Consider the following 19,269-nt stretch of genomic DNA (forward strand, 5'->3'; position numbering starts at 1 on the left):
AGAATTCATATTGGCTTGCTGGGATAATTTTGGTTTACATAATTTGCTTCTATGGCTACGGAAAGTTACCCTTTCACATTATCTCTCTAGTATTACATTATTATCTGGTCTCATCTTGAGAGTTAAGATTCTCGCCGGAGATCCTAGGCTTTTCCCTCATTTTCTTTTCAAGTAATAGTTTGGCGGAGGGAATCCAAAGCTCTTTATGTTATTGTCATTTCTAACTTCATTATTTTTTCCAATTCCATGTTGGATTCACCTGGTAGAAGCATAAGCTTGCAAAGATGAAATGAACCAAGAGCAGGAAGTGAGTTTCTGTCGATTAATTTCTTCTTCTTTTTTAATTGCAAATTGAGTTGGTGGTACTGATAACGACATGTTTTTTCTTCATTATTTCTTTTAAATAAAAAACTAAAGCTCCTATTATAGTTATACACAGGAAACGCCATTGCCTCAGTCCCAGAACAAAATGGTCGGTACTTTTTTTATATCCATAAATGAATAAATATTAATTTATCTTTATAGAAATAATATCACGTTGATAATAGGATTTTTTTATGAAATATAGTGGTAGTATAATTAAAGAATTTAGTGATTCTGAGCTAGTATAATTAGAAAATTTAGTGATCTTTTTTTTTTGTAAAGAAATTTAATGATTCTAACGTAGTATAACTACAGAATTTAGTGATTTTATCATGTTGTATGATAGGATTTTAATTCGATCTTGATTGAGTGAATCAATCATTTGATAATTCTTTGGTTAGATTGTATAGTTGGATCACAATTACATGGTAACTCATCAACATAGATTTTTTGGAGGCAATAGATTAAATATCTCTCTCTCTCTTATTTCTCTTACCACAACACATATAATACAACAATAACTTCTAGACTGAAAAGTGTAAAAAAAGTAATATTGATCGATAAAATGCATAAAGCATTATGCCAATACAACAAAAAAAATCATAGACATATCATATGTATTTAGTTTTAAATTAATTAATTATTAATACATGTATTAATTGGGTCTTATAGAAAATAATTTTTTTTTTAAAATATATTATCTAATGAAATTTATCAAATTATTAATTTACCATATTGACTCTAAGTCAACTGAAGAAAACTATTATTTAATAGAAGTTATCAATTTATCAATATTAATTCAATGAGGTTCAATTCTACTTGGTTTTCATTTTCTTAGTAAGTGAAGTTATTAGTTCTCTTGCATCCTAATTTTCTTCGTTTCAACTACTTTTTTTTTTATTTTTCTTTTTTCTTTTAAATCAAAATCTTAGAAGAGAAGAATTACAGCGTAGGTGATATAATGAATTTCTCCTTAAAGAGATGCAGAGAAATAGAACACCAAAATAACACTAAAAAGTTAGCTTGACACTTGACAGCATAAACAATAAGCAATGTAAGAGTTATTTTGGAAAACCACAAGAGAAATAAATTTCCTGATAGCTAAAATAAATTTCCTAGATTAGCCAGGCAGTCAGCATCACACAATAAAAGAACCCATTTGGAGGACAATTAATTACTTGTTATAATGGCTTGGAAATTCCAAGCACAGTGACCTCAGCTTCCACCACGCAAACGCCATTCACTAGAAATCCAGTCTCTGGCTCATCTAACTCACTCAATGAATCGAATCTTGGCCGGCCCCAGTTATCGCTTGGTGTATTGAATCAGTCTTTATTCTCTACTAGAGTAAAACGGAACATTCGCGTTACAGTCATTGGATTTGCCTCAATTACTAATTGCATGTAAACACAAATATTTTACCTCAAAAAGATTTATGTTTTGCCCCCACTTGATCTATGATTCGCAATGTATGCTCTGCATATATATATACTTCAATCACCTTGACTGTGGAATCTCCAAAAGCCAAGTACAGAGAAAGATGTTCGCCATCACCACAGCCGTTTCCAATCTGGAGGAATGTGCTTCACAAACAAAGAAACAAACAAACATTACCAGAAGCAACTATGCAGTTACTGGTTCGAAAACACAAAACCTAGAGTCACTGAAAACAGAGAGAACAATTCCATCTTTCAGTAAAGAAGCAAAACAACTAAAACCTAGCTTTGCCAGCTTTCGCAGCACGCAGCCCTTCAGAAATTAGTGATCAAGGCTTGATGATCAAGCAACAGGACCATAACTCGCATGGATGAATTTCAAATTTAGGAGTCCAATAATGCGAGCGGTTTGAGTGAGATATTTTAACTGAATTATTGGCAATTAAAACTTCAGAAACTAACAGGTGTCTGAAAAGCTTCTACCTTCACTTTTGCAGCAACCACTGCATAATGTCCTTTCGCAGGACTCCATCAAACCCATTTCTATTGTAGTTCAAACTCAACAGATCAGATCCATTTGTCTCAAGATGCCTATAATGGGTTGTCATTCCCGCAGGCCTTGGATGCCGCATCATCATGGCAATGGTAGAAAAGGGTGGTTTAGGCCATATATTTTTTGATGAGCTAAACAGATGTCTATCAGATTCCTTGTTTCTAGATGTTTGGACTCCAGGAGTTTTTGGATTCGAGAACTTCATTCCATGGTTGGTCATGCTCATGCTGGGGCCATGTGAAGGTTTCTCAGGGGGGCCACGTATCTGGGCAGATGGTTTCATTCAGTCAAGCCAACGTAGAATCCAGCATTTCTACCAACTTCTATGTCCCTCTCATGTATGTTCCTGTGAAACTTGAGAGCAACATCAAAGGCAGCACATACTCGGCTGTGGAAAAAATCAATGAAGAATGAAGGTCAGTCTTCAAAAAACAATGGCAGTTCAAGTTGGAGTAATAAATTTGTTATTATTCAAAACAATTGTAGAAATAACAGTATTTGCCAGCTAGTAATTGACATAACAGCAGTAGTTAAACAGTAAAATGGAGTCCAATGAGCCCACCAGTGGGAAGAATGCAATGCTCAGGCAGTACCGTGGGCAATATCACACTGAGACTCTAAGAGTGGAGGATGTGCAATTATTGGCTTCATGAGGCATACTAAATCAATTCAAAGTCCAAAGTATTGAAACAATTAACTAATTTAGGATTTCCATTTTATGCACTAGATCGGAAGGATTCTGGAGCAAAAATATGTGCCCGGTAACTTACTTTCATGAAGTTAATAACGTCCTACTAATAAACATCACAATACAACGGCCCATTAAAAAGAAAAGCACAGAAGAACTTTCAATCTATCATTTCAAAACAGTCTCTCTGAACTAAACAAGAGTACAGCTATGATCTCCAGCTTTGGACGTTAGTACTTGTGCTTCTCCAAAATCTTCACATCTCCTAAAGAGAGACAGCAATTTAAGAATGTGCTCATAATAATGAAATTAGTTCTGGTATCCGAGCATTGTAGCTTGATTGGATAATAAGTTCACAGGAATACATATGAGACTCTCTAACTGCTTCACCTACAGGTACTACAAGAAGCTGGCAAACAAGTTGCTTTGACATCAAGGGTTCAACATAATGCCAAAACAGCAAAAACATTTTGTTAAAAGTTTGATATGGCAAATCTAAAAGTTGATTCAAATCCCATAATGGGCACACAGACAAAACTAGTTGGAGGTTTGCAAAACTTTTCAATAGAAATTATGCACCAATCTAGAATGAGAGAATGCAGGTTGCAGTTGCGGATATTCAACAATCAACTGAGTTGATAGTAACTTCTCTTAATCCTTTAAAGGATTGGCTTTGCTCCATAATTGGTTAAATCACAAATTCAGCAACCTAGCCTATCCAATATGTCATAAGATCACAGATTTAGAAGCTGATTTTATTATGAAAGGCACAGGGCCATTCTAAGTCAGATAGGGAAGAATAATTGCTTTCAGGGAGGAGCCCAGTGGTCTCTCATATTGCATATGATATCAAGTCAATGTGAACCATTCACATCAGCTTACAACCAAGCTGAAGTAGAAATGTCAGGATGCACGATGAACTAGTTGAAGTACTATTCTAAAGTTTTTCCTTCCATATTCTTACATATTTAACGCAAATAAAATACTACTTTGTTATAGTTGTATTCACGCACATATTTGGCCTCTGTACAACTAAACTTCAATGGAGCTCATAAGATTGGAAGCAATAAGTTCATCGGATTAGCCAAGATGGGGCACACTCAAAAGTAGACAAATAGAGTACAACAGGTGCATCTAACAAGAAAACTTCCATTTTAAGAGATGGTCTAGTGGCATGGCACTCAGACAGAAAATTCAGACCATGAATAACAATTTATGAACCACCATCAAAGTAACTTTTCAAAGAGATGATTAATACATAGTCAAAGACAAGCCATCATAATTGTGGACTTTTCAAAGAGATGATAATACATAGGCAAATACAAGCCGTCATAATCGTGGACACATATCCTAAGATAATCCCATTCCGCAGGATGCATTGCTGCAACATATAGAATTCAGATTCGACGCAATCAACTCCACATAATCCATCAAAATCCCATTGAAGAGGCATTAGAAGGTAGAAATTTCAGCTAAATTTTTTTTGAAGAAAAGGAAATAGAAGAAAGAATCGTACAATAGGTAGTGAGAAGAGAGAATACAAGGGAAGAGCAAGGAGAAATTCTATCAATCTTTGACCCCAAAAGAAAACCAAAATCCATACAATACCTCCCTAAAGAACACAGGCTTTTATGGTTTTTGATGGCATAGGAGTACTTCCTAAGGAAATATATAAGTAATTAGGAGATGCTACAAGGATAGCTCATGTCTGTTGCTTCCTATATAGTTACTCCATAGTTAAGTTCACACAAAAATAGTTTCTGTAAGGTAAACATGGTTTACTTTCACTGCAATATATAACATAAGTAGACGACAACACTCATATCTGGATAAACTTTTGAAATTAGGTTTTCAGGATCTTTTACACATTTGTAATTTTTATTTGCTTCACCCTCTCCCCCTATTCTTAGAAAACCTAAAATTTTGGATCCTTCTGTCCGTTGCCTTTGCTAATAAGCAGTTCTCTGTCTAGCCGCTATTAAGCCACATTACTTCTACAAGAAATCAATTCCTAGCCACAAAACACTCCATTACTCTCCCCAGCTTTGTTACATTAGATCTTTAGCAAGCATCAATAACCAAATTCAAAATAACACACACTACTATGCACTTAAATCAAATTACCAAGATCAATTTTGAAAAATATCATAAAATCGTGAAACACAAGAACATTGCATTGCAATGTATTGTTAATATATCCCATATCAGTATAATACATATCATTATCAACACCACGAACACCACCATCATCATCATAAACCTCTTTTGACTCCAAAATCAACAGCTCTTATTGCCGTAATGAGCATAGCTACAGAACCCATTACTGAAAATTAACACTTGAAACCACCTAGCTTAATTAAACCCATCTGCTAATAAACCTATTGATTGCTAACCCATCAAGCTACAAATTAATCAAAATCAAACTCCAAACAAAATAAAATAATCAAATAATAATAACAACAACGGTAACACAAATATACCGGTGAACAAATTGACGAATCCGGGGGTGCTTAGGGCTGATAACGCGGCCCTGAATCCTCAAAGCAAGCCTGTACGTCCTCTTCATCCCCAAGAAATACGCTGTTCCCAATGTGATCTCCCATAGCACCATTGTCTCTCTTTCTAGAACTCTCTCTCTCTCTCTGTATTGTTCGTGTATTTATGCACTTTTTTTTTGTTTTATGTTTATTTATTTTTGGATATTTTTTATATTTTGATGTTTCTTTTCTCCCAAGTATCTATGGATCCCTCGCTTCAGAGAAGTATCTATGGATCTCTCGCTTCAGAGAAGCATCGATGGATCCCTTGATTCGAGCCGCCAGAAATTTCGATCTTGGTTACCCATCACGCTTCGGCCTTAGAGTGTTTATCCGTTTATTATCTCCGGACTTCATATGTATATAAAGAGGAAGTTTTGAGGATTATGCCATCAATAAAAATGAAATTGCCATAAACATGACAAATATGTGAGGAAAAGTCTAGAAAGCCCTTCCATTAGAATGACACACTCTACCCACACCTAGGGATGGCAATGGGCACCGCCCGCAGCGGGTTTGCCATTACCAAACCCAAACCCGCACAAAATTTAAATTACCAAACCCACCTGCAACCCGCAGCGGGTTTTAATTTTGTTACAAAAATCCACCCGCAGCGGGTTTTAACAATTACCAAACCCGCAATGATATCCGACGGATTTTTTGCGGGTTTCCGTATTTAAAATCACAAATGTTTAATATATAAATTTATAATAATAACCTCAAATTCCATATAACATACTCAATTTTATATTTAAACAATGTAAATGAAAAATTAAAATTTCCACATCAATTCAACACAAATTCTCAAATTTAAGTATAAATTACACAAATTCATTTAAAAAATACAAACTAGTATCTAAAAATAATAATTACATTTCATATTATCATTTAAAATAAGCTCCAAGAGAAGATATTCATTTCATTCACCACCATAAGCATCCATCCAACACAATGCCTATAATAATAATTAAGATTAATATTTTCAAATACTAATTCGAAGGAAAATGCCTTTAGTTTTCTTTAGATTATGACTTTAGAATATGAGATAGGCCACATACACACATACACAACTTTGAGCCTTCGGCTATTTGGTAATTTGATTAATGATATTATTTTCTTTATACATTTATAGATTAAAATTAAATTAAAAATATTTGAAAAAAATATTGCGGGTTTGGTGGATATCCATGCGGGTATCCACCGGATATAAGGTTAATACCAAACCCACCCGCATCCATGTGCGGGTTTTAATTTATAATACAAAACCCACCAGCAACGGGTGGGTTTTGACGGGTGGGTTTGGGCGGGTTTGCGGGTACAATTGCCATCCCTACCCACACCCATTAGTTAGCTGCTCGACCTTTTTTTTAGTTGACAACTATACTCGACTTTATTTTAACCAATAGTTACATAATTGTGAGACTCATTTTCATATTCGATCTATATTTAATTTTTTAATTACTCAAATATTATCAAAAATGAACTAATTATGATTAAATTATTTGTTAATTATTCCATAATTATCTAATTGTACTTAAGTAATTTATCTATGCATTATAGCGAACGAAAAATTAAACTAAAGAAAGCCTGTCACTTTTTTTAAAAAAAATTGGAGAGAGAGGGGCAAAATAGGTTTTTTAGGTATTGAATTTGTGTTGCTATATTGAATGAATGTATTTTATAGTCTTTGTGCAATTCACTCGGTGGTAATCTCATATAAGTGAATAAAGCCGAAAGCAGGCGTAGTTCTGGAAATTGGCCATTTTTACGGCATATTTAAAATTCAAAAAAAAAAAAAAAAAAACTCTACATCTCTTTGAGTTCTCCCAGCCTCATCTCAACTGTTGGGTTCTCTGTTTTTTTTTTTTTATAATGCCACTGTTTTAGTGAAAGAGATCTTTTAAATACACCTCTTTACTTGAATAAAAAAGGGGTACAAATATGTCAAACAATAAAAATGGCATGAAGTTAAAAGGAGCAAAATAATAATAAGTCAATGGTAGAATGATTAGCAGAACTTCTTCGCGTGTTCACTATTTCATTTCTCAATCTCTTGAAAAATTTGATTGATGGGTATTTATAGCCAATAAAGCATATATATTTTTTGATTCTTAAGGTGTTATGTATATTATATTTCAAGGAGTATGATGATACACACATACATCATAAATCATGGAGCTGCTTTTGCAACTCACTTCCTAAAGTTATTAGTGTAAAATACACATTCTTTTTACCAAGAGATGAATAGATATATCACATAACAACAACGAGAATTTAAATTATCACAATGCTTTTGAAATTCCAAGAACAGAAACCTCTGCTTCCACAGTGCACACATCATTCACAAGAAAACCATTGCCGGCCTCGTTTAAGTAACTGAGTTCAGCAAATCTTGGCCAACCCCATGAGGACCTGAACCATATACTTGCTGCATGAAACAACAATAAAGAAAGCCTCAAGTTATTTGTATGTAGCTATAAAGCTTATAGTTGCAGTACTATTGCATTAATTCATGCACCTGTGAAATAAGTTTGGGATAATAATTTTTTTATTTAATTACCTTTTGCTTCTTTATGCTTTCCCCGCACTTGATTCCGGATTCGCAGTGTGAAATGCACGTATATTTTAAAACCACGAGTTATAGTTGACAAGTCAGCCAATGCCAAGTACATAGAAATATGACTGCCACTAGTTACTCCGTATCCCTTGGGATAGAGTTGTATCTTCCTGAAAAAATCAAGAAGGGTAAAGTTTAAGTCTCGGCATTCAATTGTACATATTTACTAAGAAGTTCCATTTAACAAATTATCAAAACATTAACTTTCAGATGTGATGTTTAGATTATATATATGAATAGATAAATAAAAAAAATTTGTGCAAATCATTTTACATTACACATTTGAAGAAGTGGTTTTAACATGATGCATTATTTTAACAAGTTGTATTATTCAAAACTACTCAAAAGAATTTCTTTTGCATCGGCATCAGAAATATATCGCGCATGTACAAATGAACCTAAGTATTAGTTATGCTCAGGTACAAATGTCTAGATTTAGTCTATGATACATTAGAGTTGTAAATCGTTGTTAAAAGTACAACTTGTCATAGTTCAAATCCGAATTTTTAAAACTCTCGAACGTCTGTACTTGAACAGCAATTCAGAAAGTATATGTACCACTTTTGATCTCCAGCAACGAATACTTCTGATTCGTAACGCTTTGCCTCCAAGTTTGAAAAGTTCTTGATCTTCCAAACATACTTATAAGGGGAAGCAGATGTGAATTTCTTCATGGAAAGGCACTCTCCTTTGACTATGTTCCTTTCTTTAACAAAGACTTCTGCTCCAAAAACACATGTATCTCCCACAAGATATCCATTTGACGCATCGTTAAATTCTTTAAGCGGGATGAATTGATCAAAACCCCATTCAAGCTTCAACCCATGAAAACGTCTTTCATTTCCCATTGCATCTACCACATGATGAAGTAACGTCAAATCATTGATTAGCTCTCAGTTAAATAATTAAGAACAAAATGATCATAAATATTCTTGAGTTTAATAATCAACCTTGAGGAATCAAGTACGTGTCTTCGTTCTGATCATGCACAAACAGGCGAAAAATCACAAAGACTTCCCAACCGAAACCAAAAGAACTTGAGTCTGCCATTGCCAAGTAGAGTGAGATGTGATCTTTCACCTTTTTTTTTTTATTTCCATTTGGGTACAAAACAAGTTTCCTGAAACCATAATGAATTAAATAACATATTAGATTATGATATATAATTAAGTAATAAGGTAATCTTAATATTAGTGTACTAAGTTTTAGGCCATACCATTTGTGGCTTCCAACATTAAATTCCGAAGATTCATAACTTTCCACTTTATTTTCTAGAAGGGACGAAAATGTCTGTATTTTGAGTAGGAAATGAGCCGGTGGTACATGTGAAATGGATATTGAAACTGCTGTCAAGAGTCATTTTAACACTGATAAGAAAATAACAAGCTAAAAGTGTTCGATTTACATATATAAACATACATAGAGAAAGGGAGCTGGGGAAAGAGCCTGATAACGTACCAACTTGATTTTCCATTGCAACAAATTCCTTCAAACTACTATAACTCTTCAAGTACTAAAAAGAGTATAGAAGAAAGATTGATTAGAATAAGATTTTTTAAGGGTTAGAGTTATCTCAAGAGTAACCTTTCTTCTTTAAAATATCTAAAAAGGGCCATGGTATATATAAAGCATCAAGGTTGAGGGTTTATACAATTCAACACTAAATTTTCAGAAAGTGTCAGAATGACTATTGACATTCACCAAAATTTGGAAACTGATAGTTGCAAGAATGGAATGGAAAGGGTAAAGGAATATTGATTTCTTTAATTTGTTTGGTTTGGTTAAGGAATATTGATTTCTTTGTTTGGTTGCAAGAATGGAATGGTAATGGGAAAGAAAGTGTCAAAATGACTATTGACATTCACCAAAATTTGGAAACTGATAGTTACAAGAATGGGTAAATTTTCAAAAAGTATCAGAATGACTATTGATATTCACCAAAATTTGGAAATTGATAGTTGCAAGAATGGAATGGTAACATTAAATTTTCAAAAAATGTCAGAATGACTATTGACATTCACCAAAATTTGCAAACTGATAGTTGCAAGAATGGAATGGAAAGGGTAAAGGAATATTGATTTCTTTAATTTGTTTGGTTTTGTTAAGGAATATTGATTTCTTTGTTTGGTTGCAAGAATGTAATGGTAATGGGAAAGAAAGTGTCAAAATGACTATTGACATTCACCAAAATTTGGAAACTGATAGTTACAAGAATGGAATGGAAAGGGTAAATTTTCAGAAAGTATCAAAATGACTATTGACATTCACCAAAATTTGGAAATTGATAGTTGCAAGAATGGAATGGTAACATTAAATTTTCAGAAAGTGTCAGAATGACTATTGACATTCACCAAAATTTGGAAACTGATAGTTGCAAGAATGGAATGGAAAGGGTAAAGGAATATTGATTTCTTTAATTTGTTTGGTTTGGTTATGGAATATTGATTTCTTTGCTTGGTTGTAAGAATGGAATGGTAATGGGAAAGAAAACAACTACAATACAAGTGAACAAAAATACCCTCCAATCAAAAAATGTATATATCAACGAGTTGAATCAATATTTTAATTGTTCTGTTTTTTATTATCAAATGTTATATAATTAATTTCCAAATTTTGGGCCGATTTGCTATTGTGGTTAAGCAGCACTTAAGTATTTAGTAAACATTTATTGATGTGATTTGAAAGATAGGTTAACTTTATTTTACACTTGTAAGATAAAAAACCTATAATACCTTACCTAGCGCAACTATAAGGCAAAATATAAAGAGAGAAATACAACAATGAATTAGATATCACAGGCTTAATCCATAAGAAGGCATCACATCTAATCTCCATGTGGAGACTTAACAAACAATTAACCGCCAATTATTGAATGTCAGCATAAGAATTTCTTTACCAGAATATATGGGTACAATGAGATTAACTTTTATTATAAGAAACAAAATTAAAAATTGGCATTCCAATTTTCTTGCAAGAGTAACAATGCTAATTAGAGTATATATTACAGGGCTTTGGAAGTTCCGAGCACAGGCACCTCTGTTTCCACAATGCACACATCATTCACAAGAAAACCATTGCTAGCATTGTTCAAGTAACCGAGTTTAACAAATTTTGGCCACTCCCAATGTAACACCCATCTCTAATTATTTGTTTGAATTTAATTATGCTTATCTATTTAATTGTTTATCTTTTGTTGCAAATTTATTTTAATTAGCATTATTTGAGATAAGTTATAATTCTTTTTATTTATTTTTTAAAAATAATTTATGAGGGAATATCTATCTATCGCACAATGTATTTTTATAAAAGCATTTGTTTTTATAAAACTTAAACTCTTCCTATCTCCCTATGATTTAAAATTCTTCAACCAAATAAAAATGTATTAAAAAATGAATTCCAAGGTCTTCTTTTATGCATGTTTGAAAGAAGTTTTGAGGTATTTATCCTTCTTTAATTCATGCTCTCTAATACGATCTTATGTATTTGATGATGAATGCATGTATTGTTCTTTTTATCATGAATGACCAGTCAGGCATTATGAGGCATGAGCAGCGTGATTTGATTACTATTTTTCCTTTATTTTTTATTTAATTTCTGCACCATAAAATTAAAGTAGACATCTCAAGGTTTTCAATGATGTATTTTGTGCAAAGAGATTGCAACTAATCAATTTGTTGTGAATTTTCGAAATTAGAACAATTGTGTTGGAAAATTCTGATTTTCAGCAGCATGTCTAACTTCGCCAATTTTCCTTATTATGTCTACTTATTGTATGTTTAATTTCATAATTTTTAGTTGAGTATAAAAATTACTAAAAATCGTTATGTTGGACTGCTAAAAATATATAATATGAGTAGACAACAACACTGACATCTGGATAAACATTTGAAATTAGGTTTTCAGGATCTGTTATAAATTTGTAAGTTTATTTGTTTCACCCTCTCCCTATTCTTAGAAAACCTAAAATTTTGGTTCCTTCTGTCCGTTGCCTTTGCTAATAAGCCGTTCTCTGTCTGGCCAAGCTAGTGGTAAGCCACATTATTACTCCAAGAAATCAATTCCTAGCCACAACAAAACTCCATTACTCTCCTCTGCTTTCATACAATAGATCTTTAGCAAGCATCAATAACCAAATTCCGAATAACCCACGCTACCATACAGTTAAATCAAATTACCAAGATCAAATTTGAAAAATATCATAAAACCGTGAAACAAAGAATATTGCATTGCAATGCGTTGTTAGTATATCCCATAGCAGTATCATACATATCATTATCACCACCACCAACACCAGAAATTTCGATCTTGGTTACCCATCACGCTTCGGTCTCAAGTGTTCAACTGTTCAACGTGTCAGTTTTTTTTTTTTTTGGTTTTTGGTTTTTGAAAGGCATCGTGTCAGCTTTTATAGGTGCATAAAGAGGAAATTTTGAGGAATTTAATTTTGCCCCGAATATGCCATCAATGAAATTAAAATTCCATAAACATGACAAAACATGTGAGGGAAAGTCTAAAATGCCCTTACACTGGAACGGCCATGGACACGCGGACACGCCTCTGCCTACACCCATTACATACGGTTGAGCGACATTTTCTCAAGCTGACAACCAGTCTCGACCTCAATGGTTACATAATTATGGTAATCATATACATTCTCGATCTACATTTGGTTTTATTTAATCAATTTTTTAATTGCTTGAATATTATCGAAAATATACAGATTATGATTCAATAATTTGTTAATTATTCCATGACTATCTAACTATAATTAAGCAATTTATCTATGTATTATACCGAGCAAAAAATTAAATTAAAAAAGTTTGTAACTTTTTTTTATAAAAAAGAAAAACTAACAAAAAATTGAGAGAGAGATAGAGGGAAAAAATAGGTATTTGGGTACTTAGGTTGTGTTTTTATATTGAATGAATGTATTTTATAGTATTTTTTTAATGGCATATTTTGTGTATTTTTTTATAATATTTTGATGTTTCTTTTCTCCCAAGTAAAATCTATGGATTCGTTTATTGAAGCCGCCGGAAATTTCGATCCTGGTTACCCATCCCGCTTCGGTCTTGAGGGTTCAACCGTCCATCGTGTCAGCTTTTATATGTATATAAAGAGGAAATTTTGAGGAATTTAATTTGCACAGAATATGCCATCAACGAAATTAAAATTCCATAAACATGACAAATATGTAATGAAAAGTCTAAAATGCCCTTCTATTGGAACGGCCATAGACGCATATGCTTGCGCGCCCTTTTCTCATGGTGACAACTAGTCTCGACCTCAAAGGTTACATAATTATGATACGGGAGCCCCTATGTTACAATTAATGTAACATAAACACTCAACAACAACCACACAAATAATGGGCCCACACAATTTGTGTGGTTGTTGTTGAGTGTGTAAGTTACATTAATTGTAACATAGCATTTGCCTTATGATACTCGTATTCATTTTCGATCTATATTTGATTTGATTTAATTAATTTTTAAATTGCTCGAATATTATCGAATATATACGAATTATGATTAAATAATTTGTTAATTATTCCATGATTATCTAACTATAATTAAGTAATTTATTATGTATTATAACGAACAAAATATTAAATTAAAAAAATGTGTAACTTTTTTTTTAAAAAAAAGAGAAAACTAACAAAAAAATTGAGAGAGAGAGAGAGAGAGGGGGACAAAAATAGGTCTTTTAGGTACTTAAAGTTGTGTTGTTATATTGAATGAATGTATTTCATAGTATTTTTTTAGCATATTTAATATTTTTTTAAAAAATAATAATAAAAAGAAGAAAACTTTACATCTCTTTTCAGTTTTCTCCCGGCCTCATCTCAACTGTTGGGTTTTCTGTTTGTTAATGATGACCACTCTTTAGTGAAAGAGATCTTTTAAATACATCTCATTCATCTCTTTTCAGTTTTTTCCCACTCTTTAGTGGGAGTATAGCTTGAATGTGTTCAATAATACTCTTATAAAAAATTTGTACAGAATCGGAATGCGTTGCAGTTTCATAAACTCCCAATTTGTTGTAGATCAAATTGGGAAGTATTCAGATTATGGATACATATAATATAAATAAAATGAAATTAAAAGGGTTAAAATTTCTAACAAGTAAGTCAATAAGAGAATAATTAACAAAATTTCTTCAAGTGCTCATTATTTTATTTCTCAATTTTTTGATATATTTGATTTATGGGTATTTATAACCAATAAAAGCATATCAATCAGTCGTGCATTTAGCAACACACTTTTTTATTCTTTGTTAAGGAAGCCCATCAATCATCCAAAGAATGTACACACTTGGCACGTGTGATCTGGTATCCAGTCAGCTTAGCAGTTAGGAGTTAGAGTGACAGCTCAGCAAAGTCTGTTATGTAGTCTCTGTATTCTGTTAGTATTGTTTTAAGTTCAGCTCTGTGATTAGAAGCATGTATATATATATAATCATGATTGCCAAGATTTGTAACTAAGAAAATAGTAAGCAAAGAAATAAAGATCTAGAATATTCATTTTCTTTCATTTTCTCGAAAGCCAAACAAATCTGTCTGCTCTGTTTTTAACATTTCAATATGGTATCAGAGCCACAGAGAGCAAGCTCTAGTAACCAGCAAACAAATAATACAAATCAATACGCTCAAATCAATTTCTCTTTCACGAATCCAATCAAATTAGATCGCTCAAATTACTTGCTATGGCGTTCACAAGTTCTAGCTTCAATTAGAGGAAATCGACTGGAGGACTTCATCACAGGAGACAAACCAGCACCTGAGAGATATCTTATTCTTGCTGGTATTAATGGATCTACTCAGAAGGTTGATAATCCAGAATATTAAAATTGGAGATCACTGGATCAAACCTTACTCGGATGGTTGTTGTCATCAATAAATGAAGGTAATCTAAGCCTTGTTATCAATTGTGCAAGTTCGTTTGATGTTTGGAAAACTCTAGAAAAGAAATTTGGTGTTCAGTCTGAAGCTAGGGTTCTCCAGCTTAGATATGAATTGAATACTCTCAAAAAGGAGTCTTTAAATGTTGAAGATTATTGCATAAAAATGAAATCTATAGTTGACAAGCTTGCTAGTGCTGGAAGTCCTATAACAGAAAAGGATCTTATGTTAACCATACTGAATGGACTAGGATCTGGTTTTAGTGATATTGCCACTTTCATAACTGGATCTAAAATGGAGTATGATGATGCTTATGCATTGTTACTTACACATGAAACTAGACTAGAGCAAGAACAGGAAGATAAAGGTATGTTTAATGCAAATTATGCATACTATCCCAAGATGTTTTATGCTCAATCCAGAGGTAGTTTTAGAAGAGGAGGATATACTGGTGGTGGTTTTGGAAACTTTGGCGGTAGGAATCATATTATGGGAAGAGGTAATGTTCACCCTCAGAGGTTTCATTCTAGAGGTTTCAGAGGAGGATATGGTAGAGGATACTCTCCTGGACAAACTAATACTTTTAATTCCTTTCAAGTACCTAGAAATCCATCACAAGTTGCTAGAGGTGGATTCACTGGCTCAAATGGAATGCAAGGAAGTTTTGGAAATTCAGAAGAGATAACATGTCAGATATGTTTTAAGACTGGTCACATTGCTGATGTTTGTTGGCATAGGTTTGTTGAAGATTACATGCCTACACTAAGGGGTTTTGGAAAGGGTAAAGGACCAAGAGCAGCTTATTTCAGTAATTTTGAGGGCTTTACTCCTTATCAAGGATATGAAGACTATGATAATCTCAATTACATGTCACCAAATGCTTATTCTTCCTCTACTGCTAACAGTTACTCTGGAAGTGGTTCTTATATTCCTGCAGCAGCATTTGTAGCCAATTGTGAAGGACCTGCTGATGATGGCTGGTACTTGGATAGTGGAGCTACTCATCATCTGACTAATAACATGGATAATCTGCATCTCAGGGAGGAATAGAAAGGTATGGATCAGCTTATTATTGGAAATGGTCAAGGTTTGCACATCTCTCATATTGGAAATTCTTTTTTGTCATATAGAGCTTCATCACACTCAAATCTAAAGCCTACACACACTGCTATAGCACTTAAAGACATGTTACTTGTTCCATCAATTACCAAAAACTTGTTGAGCATTTCTAGATTAACATCTGACAACCCTTTATCTGTTGAATTTTGTGGTAATGTTTGTTTTGTAAAGGACATGAAGGGACAAGTGCTTCTGCAGGGTTTTGCTGAGAAAGGTCTATACAAGCTGCTGTTGAAAACCAAAAACTCCTCACCTGCATCCCATATGTCTCACTTTCAATTGAATAAACCAGTGTCTATGTTGTCCTTTTTGAATGTTCCTTCAACTTCTCACAATTGTACAGCTCTTAATAAAGCTTGTTATCATGCTGTTCAAAATAATTGTAACCAGAAACCTGATGATATGACAATATTACATAGACAATTTGGACATCCAAGTTCTGTCATTTTGATGCATTTGCTTAACTCTTGTTCTAAGCTTAAAGTCTCTCAAAAATCTGTTCTATCTTCTGCACATGTTTTGTGTGAAGCTTGTCAGCTAGGTAAAGTCCACAAACAGCACTTTCCAACTACTGAAACAAAAACCAAACAGGTGTTAGAACTAATTCATACTGATCTATGGGGGCCATCACCTACTGTGTCTAGGAATGGTTATAGGTATTATATCAGTTTCATTGATGATTACAGCAGATATACTTGGATTTACCCATTTAAACTCAAATCAGAAGCCTTTGAGGTTTTCAAGCTCTTTAAAATCCAAGTTGAAAATCAGTTTAATACTCAGGTCAAGATGTTGCAATCTGACTGGGGGGGAGAATATAGAGTGTTTAATGAATTTCTTAACCAAAATGAGATTCTCTTTAGGCATTCATGTCCATACACTCATCATCAAAATGGTTTGGTTGAGAGGAAACATAGGCATATAGTTGAGCTGGGATTAACTCTTTTAGCTCAGGCAACTCTCCCTTTCAAATTTTGGTGGGATGCTGTCCATACAACTGTATATCATATAAACAGACTTCCAACACCTTTACTGAATCTAATCTCTCCCTATGAAAAGTTATTTGCTCATAAACCAGACTATAACTTCTTAAAATGCTTTGGGTGTCTATGCTATCCATATTTGAGAGATTTCAATAAACACAAGTTTGATTTCCATACCAGCAAGTGCATTTTTATTGGCTATAGTCCTTCTCATAAAGGCTATAAGTGTCTCACCAGTTCTGGTAAAGTTCACATACTGAGACATGTGATATTTGATGAAATAGTGTTTCCTTACTCCACTGATAAGGCTTTCAATTTGTCTCAACAAAACAAAAACTCTGAAACACCAGTATCAGTGTCTAATTTTTCTCCACAGCAAGTCTATCAGTTATCCACCCTTTTCTTACCTCACAGCAGCTTTGAAGATGCTTACTCAGTAAGCTTAGCAGGACATCAACAAACACCTTCTATGCCTGTACATACAGACATTCCATGTCAACAAGAACAAGGTAACCACACTCTATCAGAATCATCATCATTTTCTTTACCTTCACAAAATCCAGAGTCTTTACGAAATCCAGAACCACTTCAAACACAACCTGAAAACCAAATAGACATCCAACAAAATGCAGCACATGTCACAAACAAAATTCTTGCCCCACAACCTTCTCATAGAATGACTACCAGATCAAAATCTGGAATCTTCAAACCCAAGCTATACACTGCAACTTTAGCCAATAAGGAACCTGATATAATTCAAGAAGCTCTTTATGATCAGAACTGGTACCAAGCCATGAGAGATGAGTATGAAGCACTGATCGGGAATAACACTTGGTCATTAGTTCCATATTCAGCTGAGCACAAAATTGTTGGCAATAAATGGGTGTTTAGGATTAAGCAGAACACTGATGGTAGCATAGCTAAGTACAAAGCTAGGCTAGTTGCCAAAGGTTTTCAGCAAACTGAAGGAGTTGACTATTTTGAGACTTTTAGTCTTGTTGTGAAACCATGTACTGTGAGGATTGTGTTGAGCCTAGCTATGATGAACAAGTGGGTAGTTAGACAAGTTGATGTGAATAATGCTTTTCTAAATATAGAGTTGAATGGGGATGTATACATGTGTCAGCTTGAGGGATTTGTTGATATGCAAAAACCTGGTCATGTGTGCAAATTGAAGAAAGCTTTGTATGGTCTGAAACAGGCTCCCAGGGCCTGGTATGACAAGCTGAAGAACTCCTTAATCACAATCTAGAATTTTCAGAACTCTAAGGCTGATACATCTCTTTTCTTTAAGGAGATACATGGGTCAATAATACTGATTCTAATATATGTTGATGATATTTTGATCACTGGTGCAAATAGTAAGGAATTGGAAAGGTTCATCTCTGAGTTTAGTAAAATGTTTGCTTTAAAAGATCTGGGAACATTATCATACTTCCTTGGAATAGAAGTTGTTTATGCTCAGGATAGTATGTATTTGTCACAGAAGAAATACATTAAAGATCTACTGAATAGAGCTGACATGTTGGATTGCAAGAGCTGTGACACGCCAATGGTTACAGGTTACAAACTTCAGAAGGAAGTTAAAGGGCATCTAGGACAGTATATTGAAGATGCAACAATCTACAGAAGCTTAGTTGGAGGCCTGCAGTATCTGGTTTTAACTAGACCAGAAATTTCTTTTTCAGTTCATAAACTAAGCCAATATGTAGCAGCACCAACTCTTCAACATATATTAGCTTGCAAAAGAGTCCTCAGATATTTGAAAGCAACATAAGATTATGGATTAAAATTTTCAGCTGGAGGGGAAATGAAAATTACAGGATACACTGATGCAGATTGGGCATGTGATGTTGATGATAGAAAATCGATAGGAGCCTACTGCATTTATTTTGGAAACAACCTGGTGTCTTGGTCATCAAAGAAGCAAACTGTAGTCACAAGGTCAAGTGCAGAGAGTGAGTATAGAGCACTTGCCTCTGCAAGTGCATAAATTACCTGGATACAGTCACTACTTAATGAGCTTAAGATTGAGTGCACATTGTTACCAACAATTTGGTGTGACAATGTAA

At 33.7% G+C, this 19,269-nt stretch overlaps 1 protein-coding gene and 2 pseudogenes across 2 annotated transcripts; all 3 read right to left on the minus strand.

The window, feature by feature from the left end:
• Positions 1–1,368: 1,368 nt before the first annotated feature.
• Positions 1,369–5,923, minus strand: LOC102615300 (uncharacterized; annotated as a pseudogene).
• LOC127902094 (uncharacterized) overlaps positions 1,369–19,269 on the minus strand; it is a 37,989-nt pseudogene continuing 20,088 nt past the window's right edge.
• On the minus strand, positions 7,662–9,886 carry LOC102623250 (MATH domain and coiled-coil domain-containing protein At2g42480-like). Of its 2 annotated transcripts, none has more exons than XM_052440568.1 (6): positions 9,653–9,886; positions 9,411–9,540; positions 9,145–9,314; positions 8,753–9,047; positions 8,138–8,304; positions 7,662–8,005 (listed from the first exon to the last, which is right to left on the minus strand). In XM_052440568.1, the coding sequence occupies exons 1-6, from the start codon at positions 9,666–9,668 to the stop codon at positions 7,860–7,862; spliced, it is 924 nt and encodes a 307-aa protein (XP_052296528.1). In that variant the 5' UTR covers positions 9,669–9,886; the 3' UTR covers positions 7,662–7,859. The 2 variants fall into 2 exon arrangements, with proteins under 2 accessions (XP_052296528.1, XP_052296529.1); XM_052440569.1 differs by having other exon boundaries at positions 9,411–9,537; positions 9,653–9,885.

This window comes from Citrus sinensis, chromosome 5, assembly GCF_022201045.2.
Source record: "Citrus sinensis cultivar Valencia sweet orange chromosome 5, DVS_A1.0, whole genome shotgun sequence".
Lineage (NCBI taxonomy): Eukaryota > Viridiplantae > Streptophyta > Magnoliopsida > Sapindales > Rutaceae > Citrus > Citrus sinensis.

Coding starts and splice junctions, on each gene's coding strand:
- LOC102623250 (XM_052440568.1), bottom strand. Junction 9,048..9,144: donor CACGTACTTGATTCCTCAAG/GTTGATTATTAA, acceptor ATCATGTGGTAG/ATGCAATGGGAAATGAAAGA. Junction 8,006..8,137: donor AAAGCATAAAGAAGCAAAAG/GTAATTAAATAA, acceptor TGTTTCATGCAG/CAAGTATATGGTTCAGGTCC.